Source organism: Miscanthus floridulus, chromosome 18, assembly GCF_019320115.1.
Source record: "Miscanthus floridulus cultivar M001 chromosome 18, ASM1932011v1, whole genome shotgun sequence".
Lineage (NCBI taxonomy): Eukaryota > Viridiplantae > Streptophyta > Magnoliopsida > Poales > Poaceae > Miscanthus > Miscanthus floridulus.
Window position 1 is genome coordinate 7,713,131 of NC_089597.1, and position 10,568 is coordinate 7,723,698.

The following is a 10,568-nucleotide window of genomic DNA, read 5'->3' on the forward strand; positions in this document are numbered from 1 at the left end:
GGGCACTGTTGTAAGACCTTATTTCTAGATATCAATAAAGCTCGGAACCTTTTATTATATATCTGTGTACCATTTCTGTGAATTAGTACGTATTTGTGCGTGATCCAGACGCAAATACGGATGCACTTAGGACTCTCAAATTGAGGGGCCCACAGCCAACCCCAACGTGACACGTTGGATATTAGCCTCAGTATTCCACGTAGGAGACCAACACCCAGCTCAGCTTAGATGGTGGTTTGTAGAGTCGCATAGTGACTTTGCTGACATAGGCCCCGTTCGACTGGCAGAATTTTGGTTGAAACTGGCTGAAAAATAATGTTCTGACTGAATTGTTGTGAGAGAAAAACACTGTTTCGACTGAAAAAATAAGCCGAACAAACCAAATATGGGGTAAGCCGAACGAGGCTACGAAGACACCCCAGGCACCGCGTTGGGAGAATGATGCTTCCGCTATACGATACACAGAATTAAAGCAAGGAAAAGACAAATGATGCTTCTGCTACACAGTACTAAAGCAGAGGAAAAGATAACTTGTAGGGTCTAGCACTAAAAGTAGTTTGGGTTGAAAGTTAGTCACCCTGTTCGCATACGCTGAAATTTAGCTTGTGCTGATTTATTGTGAGAATAAAATAGTGTTCATTTGATGAAAAGGGTAAATATTTTGCTGGCAGTGACTTCAACTGATGTGTAACATTCTCTCTTTGAAACCACTATAGCGTTGGCCATGCCCTTATAAATGCTGATACGGTTTATGTCGGTTGACTGGTGGTGGGCCTTCAGTCAGCCCAAAAGGCCCCTGAGTCCCGCGCGGCACTCCATCAACGGCAGCGACGGCGAGCAGAGCGTAATCATCCCGAAACGGAAAAGAAATCCTACCGCCTACACGATCCAGCCCAACAAGAAAAATGCAGCTCCATGTTCTTTCTCTGTTGGGGCCCAACCCAAAAAGCAGAAATCTCGGGTGACCAGCCCAACAGCAGCAGATATTTCTTCCTTCTTTCCCCAGCAGCAGCAGGTCCCCAATCCCTTGGCCGGAGGAGCCCCGGCGCCAGACTCGCCGAGTGCCCGAGCCGCAGCAGGCCCGCCCCTCTGCTCTGCCTACGCGAGCCACTCCACCCACCGCTCTTTCATCTCCTCCACCGCTCGCGCGCCGCACTCCTCCCAAATCACTGTGCCACGCCCACGCCCACGGAGAAGGCAAGGAGGCAGCAGGGACGTCAACGGCAACGGCAACGGCAACGGCGTGGAGCTGCCGGCTGCGTCTGCGGCCCTCGCTTCCAGGCTCCGCGGCGCTCACGTTCACCTCCTGGCTCCCTTCCGCCGCTGTTTTTGCTGTCGGCCGGGTTCTCCACGGCCCGACCCCAACTTCAATCAGGTGTAAATATCCACAATCCGGCGTTGCATTTGCATTGCAGTGCAGGGGCCAACAATCGCAGAATCCGAGGGAAAAGGGAAGATGATGACTGCCTCTTGCTACATCTGCCGCTCCGTCGTCCGTGTTCCTCCTCCGCTCAGGTCCAGGACTGCAGTGCGCTGCCAAAGCGCTGCGCCGCCAGGTGCCAGCGGTTCCACCTCCACCTCCAAGGTAACCCACTACGTGTGCTTCACAATTTTTATACCTGGAGCCACCAGCGGAGGGATATGTCATATGTAGCTTCTTTGGGATAAAATAATAAAGAGTGGGGGATCATGTATAAGCTTAAACTACTGACTCACTTGTCTATCTGGCGCTGGTCGGTTCTCGTGTGTGAAGCTTGTCCTAGAGGTTAAAGAACGGCTAGCGAGGGAGCATCCAGGCCTCCCCACGGGCAGGAATGGGAGAGACGATGACGACATGGTCCTCTGGTTCTTGAAGGACCGCAAATTCTCCGTCGATGAAGCCGTCTCCAAGCTCACCAAGGCAATTGTATCCTCATGTTTGAATTTATTAGATGTTCTCACACATTTTTGTTAGAGGGGTTTTCATCCTTGGTCTTTGAACCAATATGCAATTTTGATATATAAACTGATACCCTTCACACATCAAGATTCATGTTTTGCAAGATCATGGGAAACCTAATAATTTACTCACTAAATTCCTGGTATTATAACAGAATCTATATAAGCATTGGTATCTTCAGTTTTCCTTTCAACTGCATTAGAAATGGCGCCAGGATTTTGGTGTTTCAGAGTTATCAGAAGAATCAGTGAAAGGCCTCTACCAAACTGGCAAGGCATATGTACATGATTCTTTGGACGTTTACGGCAGACCTGTGCTAGTTGTAGTGGCAGCCAAACATTTCCCTTCGGTGCGTTCCTTTTGTTTCCCAATCTTGATTTGGAAATGTTCAACAGGGATAGTGGCTACACATACAGTGTTCCAATTTTTAGAATAGCACAAAGAACAAAAGAAGACAGCATGCAGTGGCAAACTATCAGTATTACTTTATAGCAGCTCCAAAATTAAACTACATGGCTTAGCTAGCTGACTTGTAACTTAAAGATATCTCTTGTATTCGACAAACATTTGCTCTTAATAATACTGATGATCCATGTATAATATGCTACTGCAGACACAGGATCCAGTTGAAAACCAGATGCTATGTGCCTATTTGGTTGAGAAGGCAGTAAGCAGACTTCCCTCAGGAGCAGAGAATATACTTGGAATCTTTGATCTGCGAGGCTTTCGTGTTGAAAATGGTGATCTCCAGTTCCTAAAGTTTTTGGTAAGTTTGATAGCTTCAAGGCATGACTAAGAATCTCTGATTGCCTTTTGTGCTGTTCAGTGGCAGACATGCATACTTTTATTTGCAATGATATAAAAGAATGTGAAAAGAGAGCAGTGTAATGCCACAGGAAAACATTAGTAAATCATTCATGTAATGTATACATCATCCATTGCAAGGAGTAATTCCAAGCAATAAACTATTTCTACATACGAAAACTGTGATGAGGCACACCAATTAGAAAAGACAAATGACATGTTCATGATCTCAGATGGCAAAAGAGCAAGTTTATCTAATGGATTAATTCAGGTCACATATGGATTTCCTGCTATATGCTGCAACTATTATATATATCTAAACACTTTTTTTTGGTATATGCATCGCAATTAATGTCCCCTCCCATTCCCAGATTGATGTTTTTTACTATTACTACCCGAAGCGGCTTGGCCAAGTTCTTTTTGTCGATGCTCCATTTGTTTTTCAACCAATGTGGCAGGTTGTCAAACCTCTGTTGAAATCATATGCCTCCCTGGTATGCTCTCCCTCTCTCTTAGGTTAGTGCTTCATCAAACGATATGGATAATCTTACAATCTACTGCTATGTTACCCCTGCTAGGTAAGATTTTGCGATGCCGAGACTGTGAGAAAGGAATACTTCGTAGAAGAAACTGTGCCTCCTGATTTCCGCAATTAGGTGCCACGATTATTTCTTCAGTAATTGCAAGTCAGTTCTACCTCTGCTTTTGTGCCATGATTAAAGTTCTAAACTGTGCAGATTATTTTTAGTTCTTCCAATCTCTCCTAAAAACTATTTTGCAGAAATGTGCAGGTGGTTTCGGAAACATGGCCTTTAATTCATCGAGAATGGATTTGGCACCCAGGGCGGGCTGGCGCCTTCCCTATCTGTACCGTTGGATTAACTTCTCAAAAGTTGCTGAGACGGAGACTAACGGCAGCAAACGTTTGGAGGGTCCAGTAAAAGAATGGCCCCTGTACTTGTATAACTTCTGTGGAGCAGAATGCTCTGTTTTAGGCTGCTATCTGGAATGGTCCTGTACCATGTTTTTTTTTGGTCTTGGATGAAGCTATATATGGACTTCATCCATCTCCGTTGAACATTTTACAATTACATAACTTGTGTATGCCCAATTCCATGGTGTAGTACCATAACTTTTCAGTTGCAGACAATACATGGATTCCATTTTTTTTAATCAAACTTCTGTCTGCTATAAAATTGAATCATGGCTTAGTTTGTGGTTGTGGACTTCATAAAGAAACACAAACTAATCAAACCAGCTTTTGAAGAGTCTGCTATGGATAGGAAAGTTACAAAGCAAAATAAGATACAAAGTTGTATTACATAAAAACCAGGTATGCATCAAATCAGTTGCATTCATAAAAATCAGGTATACATCAAATCAGTTGCATTCTGGAAAACTAATCTACAACAAAAGAGAAAGAATCGAGCAAGTGGGGCCGGTGGCACGAATCATGGAGCACAGAAAAGACCAAAGAACATTGTTGCAAAAGACCACAACCACTTGCTTCTCATCTCCTTTCTCCTCCGCCTTCCACTCATCTTTCCCCCTGCCGTCGTGTATCATCTCCGGCCAGGCCGCCTTCATTCCTCTCCCTCCCCTCCGCCTCCGGTCCGGCCGCCTCCACTTTTCGCACCCCAGAAGCGTACATCACTGTGTAGCTGCTGCTGCTGGCCGCCATGGCCACTACAGTCATGGCCGCGGCCGTCTCCTTCCCGTCCTCCTCGGCCGCCTCTGCGGTCGTCAAAGCGTCGCCAACGTCGCCCTGTACCGCCCCACACTTCCTCTCCTACCGCCCGAGGGCCGCGCGGGCCGCCATCCGGGCGCAGGCGTCCGCCACTGACACCGCCGTCGAGGCGCCCGCCAAGTCCAAGAAGGAATCCAAGAAGCAGGAGGAAGGCGTCGTCACCAACTTGTACAAGCCCAAGGAGCCGTACATCGGCAAGTGCCTCCTCAACACCAAGATCACCGGCGACGACGCGCCGGGTGAGACGTGGCACATGGTCTTCAGCACCGAAGGTAGGTTACTCTTGTAGTCTTGTTGGTTTGTTTGTGCTCAGTTCCTTCGTCCCACGATGACAGGTGCCCAACTGTTGTACACGCACTGCACGCAGGCAAGATCCCGTACAGAGAGGGCCAGTCCATCGGCATCATCGCTGACGGCGTCGACAAGAGTGGCAAGCCGCACAAGCTCAGGCTCTACTCCATCGCCAGCAGCGCTCTCGGCGACTTTGGCGACTCCAAGACAGTCAGTAGTCCTCTCCTCTGCTCTCTCTGAACCAACCATTCTCCATCATTTTCTTTATGAGCATTTCTTTCTGGCGAGACGAGCAAGGCAGAATTAATCGCCTGACTTGTGCTTCGTCTGCAGGTCTCGCTGTGTGTCAAGAGGCTCGTTTACACCAACGAGGCCGGAGAGATCGTCAAAGGAGTCTGCTCCAACTTCTTATGTAAGTCTCATCACTTTCCGCCTGCGCTGCGCTGCATTTCGTTCTTCTTCTCTGAATCTCCTCCTTCTCAAGAATTGGTTTCTTAGAATAGAAGTCGTCAGGATTCAGATTTTGACATCTGATTCTCATGACACCGGCTTTTACTGAATGTGGATGACACTGACTTTACTAGCTGCTTCATTATCTTCCTTTTTTAAAAAAAAAAAAGTTTTCCTCTGCTTTTAAGAAAGCAGTATAGTTTGATACAAAGTCTGCTGGGATTGCCAGATCTCCAAACAAAACCTAAAGAAGGACTCTATTACAGCTTAGATTTCAACAATGTCTGAATCTAGAACAGCCAGAGGGTCCACTCCAACACGATCGCCATTATCTTGCCAATCCTGTCTTTGTCCACCGGCTTAAGCAGTACCAGCCACTTCTGCAAAAAGATTAAAGCACGAAAAATAATCTCAGAAGGCTTATCCAAATTTTTTTCAATAGCCATCTTATTGCGCGCCTCATTATTTTCTTCTTGTGCACAGTTACTGCCCCATTAAATCAATGGTACCCTTGGCCTTCACACATTACTGTTATATTTAATCCACTAATCCTGACCTGACTTCATTGAACTGACACGGTACCAAAATGGAAGCCTTAGAACGAATGTGGTCCTATACCAGCACCGTGTTGTGGCATCCATCCATAATCCTCATTTCATTGACATGTATCTGGATCTACGCATTATATATGATCCTTCACTTTAAGGTTGACACCTGAATGCCTGATCCAACTTGTTCCCCTGTGCTCATATCATTATGCAGGTGACCTGAAGCCAGGTGCTGACGTCCAGATAACAGGACCAGTTGGCAAAGAAATGCTCATGCCTAAAGACCCCAACGCTACTATTATAATGGTAAGCTTGAGAGCCAACTCCTGTTGATCAGTGCCTAATAACTGACGACAGCCAGAGATTTCACAGTCATGCCAATTGCTTCCAGCTTGCCACCGGTACAGGTATTGCTCCGTTCCGCTCGTTCCTGTGGAAGATGTTCTTTGAGAAGCATGACAACTACAAGGTACAGCGGTGTTCTACTTTATCCCGGCAGTATCAAACTAAAACCACCCATCTCTCTTAAAGTAAAGTTCACAGAGAAAGACAAAACAAAGGAACAATGTGTTAGCTCTTGTGCAGTTCAACGGTCTGGGATGGCTCTTCCTGGGTGTTCCAACGAGCAGTTCATTGCTCTACAAGGAGGTCAGTACATCGATCTCTGCTGTTTTCATGAGGAACTGCACAAATGCTACTCTCCTCTTATTTGTTTTCATGCAGCACTCAACCTATCTAGTTGCACTGTATTTGTGAATGGACATTATTCAGGAGTTTGAGAAGATGAAGGAGAAAGCGCCAGAGAACTTCCGGGTTGACTACGCCGTCAGCAGGGAGCAGACAAATGCGGCGGGGGAGAGGATGTACATCCAGACCCGGATGGCGGAGTACAAGGAGGAGCTGTGGGAGCTTCTGAAGAAGGACAACACCTACGTCTACATGTGTGGGTTGAAAGGCATGGAGAAGGGTATTGATGACATTATGGTGTCACTGGCTGAAAAGGACGGTATATATACTAGATAATCTTTTGAACCTGTTATCTTTAATTTGAACCGTTCTTGCTGTGAAGTTAATGGTGCTGACTTGTGTTGCATTGCTTGCACAATGTCAGGAATTGACTGGTTTGACTACAAGAAGCAGCTGAAGAAGGGAGAGCAATGGAATGTGGAGGTCTACTGACTGTTCAATTTTGCACCTGACATTTGTGTTTTGTGTATCTGTACGTGAGGCCAAGGTGTACTGCGTATATAATGTAGATAGTGAGTTTGTTCCGTGTTTTACTATGGTTGTTTCTTTTGGGTTTTATATGTACTCTTGTATTATGTCTATTCAATTTTTGTTATGAGTAATGTCATCAGTACACATGAAAAGAGTGATGAAGTGGCTCAGAATTTCCGTCCCCACAGATTTTTGGTAAAGCCCTTGTAGATATTATTTTTTTTACTTTTTGGTTTATGTCAAATGCAGGAAATTTTATTTTACATTGAAATTGATATCTACACAATGAACATTTGCCCTTGACAACCAACATAGTTACACAACAAAGTTACAATAGCATATCCGTACTGTCTTTTTTCTGCACATTTCTTGGACCATTTTTTGTGCAGTAAATAAATATACCAATGCAGACGCATACAAAGTTACAATAGCATATCCGTACTGCTTATATTTGCAGAAAAATTCTGCTCTCCAGTATTGCCCACACTCTACTCTGTATTTCTCCGGAGGCCTACAAAATGGCTAGCTGGTAGTAGTGGTTCAGTTATGTGATGTTGCTATCATCAGTAAGTAGGAGTACTGTATTTAAGACCATTCTACTGTTTGGATTAGAATCTAAACACTTTGTTGGCACCAGACTGATCGATCTGAGAAGGAAGGAAGGAACATTGCCCACCCTGAGACACCAAAAGGAAAAAAAGAAAAGGAGCCAGACAGAGATCTTATTGCTGGGACTGTTACAACCAAACGACCAACAGTCAGAGGATGCTGCTATCCGTCTTCAGTTGTGCTGCACTTGCTGCTCCTCTTTGTCAGCAGCGTCTTCTTCGGCAACCTTTGGAGGAGGAGGACAGTGCAGGGCCTCCTGTCTCTTGCCCCACAGCAGAAGGTACAGGCCACCTATCACTAGCACTGATCCCAGCACACTGCAGGCACAAAGGGCACCGGAGGAACAGAGCAGAGCAGAGAAGGTGACTTCACTTTCGATCAGGTGGATTGGATTCAGACATTCAGTGATGGCATGGTATGGTACCGTGAGTGTCCGTACGTACCTTCCGAGGTAGAGCTGCTCGTGCAGGATGGAGAAGTCGATGACGGAGACGATGATCTGTACCACCGGTATGAAGGCGGCGACAAACACGGCTCCCCTCTTCTCGATGCACCATGTCACCAGCACGAAGGAGACGCCGCAGCCGACGATGCCCTGAGAAAGTGAGGATCATTCATCAGAATGATAATGGAGCTAGCTAGTTGAGAGTTTCAGACTTGAGAAATGATGAAGCCGTGTGATGCATGGCAACGAGGAGACTGAAATAAACAAGGAACAGTGAGTGAGCAAAGCAAGCAGGTACGGCGTATAGGACGGTGAGGATGTTGAACTTGCTGGTGATGATCCAGGGGGAGATGCTGCGCTGGGTGCAGAGGCCGACGACGGCAACTTGGAGGAAGCTGAACAGGGACATGAGCGCGTTGCAGGAGTAGACGTGCGGGTACTTCTTGGCGAGCCGGCCGTGGAGCAGGAACCAGCAGGAGAGGCAGACGCAGTTGCCCAGGATGGCCACGGTGCCCAGCGTCCACTTGCCGTTGCCGGCGGCGTCGTCCGCGGCGGCGTGCGGCCGGAGGTGCTGGTGGTGGTTCTGCGAGTCCGCCGCCGCCGCGTGGGTGAGCGCCACGCCCTTGTAGAGGGTGAGCACCATGGCGCCGGCCAGGGACACCAGCGTGCCCAGCAGCTTCGCCATGCCCGTCCTGCTCTTCAGGTCCAGCGCCTCTGACCGCGTGGCGACGGCGAGGAGGAAGGTGAGCACGGGGGCGATGTTGGAGAAGGCGGTCACGAAGGTGGCCGTGGTGTAGCGCAGGGCCACGAAGATCATGTACTGACGCAGAGCTGCCCTGCAATGGCGCAGGTTGGTTCATCAATGTGCTATAGCTTCATGAGATGAGCTTCGTTCTCGCTCTTTTGTTTCAGATTCAGTCATGAGAATTGAAGCAGCTTCTTCATGAACATGATACATACCCGAGCGCCGCACTGACGAAGATGTAGGCGAAGATCTCCAGCGTCAGCTTCGGCCTCGACTTCCTGAAATTCAAATCGATGTCATTCAGGGAGACTTGCAGTTGCAGCAGCAAAAGACAGTCTCATGAAAACGAAAGACATGCTGAGCTGAGCTTGCAAAAAATAGTACATAAAATAGAATGCATATATACCCATGCCGCCTCCTCTAGGCTCTAGCCTCTATTTCTTGAAAAAAAAAGAAAAGAAGATTACTTAAAAAAATACGAAGAAAGGTGGTGGGTCAGCGGTCAGCCTTCGATCGTCTTGCTACTATATGCTAACAACCAGAATTTTCTACTTCTCCTGGTGGTATAAACTTTCCCTATCAAATACCTCATATAGCGAGGATTTTCATATGCTATGACCAGTGGTAGTGTTTTACCGCTGCTTAGAAACACTCTGAGAATTCCACTATTTTTTGCTGGGGCTGCTTACCTCTCCTTGAAGAATGCGATTGGCGCGAGGAAGACGGCGGCGGTGAGCTGCTGCAGGGTGACGATCACGAGCGGGTTCATGCCGCCGTTCATGGCCACCTTGACGAGCGACACCATGACCGCCGCCACCACGTTGAGGCAGAACATGACCGCCACCGGCAGGCCACCGCCGAGGCAGGACCGCATCATCATCGTCGTCGTCGTCGTCATCATACCCTCTCTTCTCCACTGTCCACCACCACCCGGCCCTTGCTTGCCTCTGCTCGTTGAGCAGGTGGCGGAAGGTCTTTTATAGTGTGGCTCGCCGGCCCCGAGTCCCCGACCAGGCGATGCGACCCGGGCGGCGGCCCTCCCTCTCGGCCTCTTGAGTTGGCGAGCGGCGAGGTAGCTAGACACGATGGCTGGAATGGATCGGGGAGGAGGAGGACGCAGCAGGAGGGATGAGATGCAATGCAATTATGCAGCGCAATGGAATGCGGTAATGCGATTATGAAGGGAATCGTTTCAGGTACGCCTTTTTTCTCATCTTCTGACGAAGGGAAGGAAAAAAGGAAGGAAAGAAAAGATGGGTGAGATTGGTTACAGAAACCTAGCTGCCATAGCTGCTCTGCTGCTGCTGGGGTAGTCTCCACTCCGAGCAGTGAGTGCGAGGGAGCTGTAGCACGTCTCCCTTTATTTCTCTCTTGCTGATTAGCTTTTGGTGTGTGGGCAATGATGCAGTCGCCATTGGTATTGGCCTGCCTGGCCACACACCCAGCCAGACCCAGCAGCAGCAAAACACTGAACACAAATGAGAATGTGGCCACCTCTCTTTCTTTCTCAAAGGCGCCCTTGCCCCTTTATTTGTCACTGTTTGACATGGTTGATATACATACATATGACTTTATCTGCTGCACTTGCAATGATAAGTATACATAGCACTTTGTGTCTTTGATAGAGATATATACCGAGCAGGTTATTGTGTGTACATATAAACTTGTCCCACGCTCTCGTTCTAGTCCTTTTACTCGTAGATTGTATGTAATAAGGCCCCTTAAACTTATACTGCCTCCCTAAACTTATACTATTGGACTCTCTAAACTTG

The 10,568-nt window shown here is 47.5% G+C and overlaps 3 protein-coding genes across 6 annotated transcripts; 2 read left to right on the top strand and 1 right to left on the bottom strand.

The window, feature by feature from the left end:
- The first annotated feature begins 998 nt into the window (after nt 1–998).
- LOC136520915 (uncharacterized) lies at nt 999–3,854 on the top strand. 4 transcript variants are annotated; one of them, XM_066514591.1, is made up of 8 exons: nt 999–1,297; nt 1,416–1,585; nt 1,754–1,906; nt 2,142–2,288; nt 2,553–2,705; nt 3,115–3,237; nt 3,322–3,429; nt 3,525–3,854. In XM_066514591.1, exons 2-7 carry the CDS (start codon nt 1,457–1,459, stop codon nt 3,397–3,399), a joined length of 783 nt encoding a protein of 260 aa, XP_066370688.1. In that variant the 5' UTR covers nt 999–1,297; nt 1,416–1,456; the 3' UTR covers nt 3,400–3,429; nt 3,525–3,854. The 4 variants fall into 4 exon arrangements, with proteins under 4 accessions (XP_066370688.1, XP_066370689.1, XP_066370690.1 ...); XM_066514592.1 differs by having other exon boundaries at nt 999–1,585; nt 3,535–3,854; XM_066514593.1 differs by having other exon boundaries at nt 999–1,585; nt 3,322–3,399.
- Nucleotides 3,855–4,261: 407 nt separating this feature from the next.
- On the top strand, nt 4,262–7,128 carry LOC136520092 (ferredoxin--NADP reductase, leaf isozyme 1, chloroplastic-like). The gene is made up of 8 exons (XM_066513489.1): nt 4,262–4,762; nt 4,858–4,991; nt 5,115–5,193; nt 5,994–6,085; nt 6,171–6,248; nt 6,365–6,427; nt 6,551–6,785; nt 6,891–7,128. The coding sequence occupies exons 1-8, from the start codon at nt 4,423–4,425 to the stop codon at nt 6,956–6,958; spliced, it is 1,089 nt and encodes a 362-aa protein (XP_066369586.1). The 5' UTR covers nt 4,262–4,422; the 3' UTR covers nt 6,959–7,128.
- Nucleotides 7,129–7,254: 126 nt separating this feature from the next.
- Nucleotides 7,255–10,337, bottom strand: LOC136520090 (WAT1-related protein At3g30340-like). The gene is made up of 5 exons (XM_066513488.1): nt 9,486–10,337; nt 9,012–9,074; nt 8,350–8,887; nt 8,050–8,201; nt 7,255–7,923 (listed from the first exon to the last, which is right to left on the bottom strand). Exons 1-5 carry the CDS (start codon nt 9,695–9,697, stop codon nt 7,779–7,781), a joined length of 1,110 nt encoding a protein of 369 aa, XP_066369585.1. The 5' UTR covers nt 9,698–10,337; the 3' UTR covers nt 7,255–7,778.
- Nucleotides 10,338–10,568: the final 231 nt, after the last annotated feature.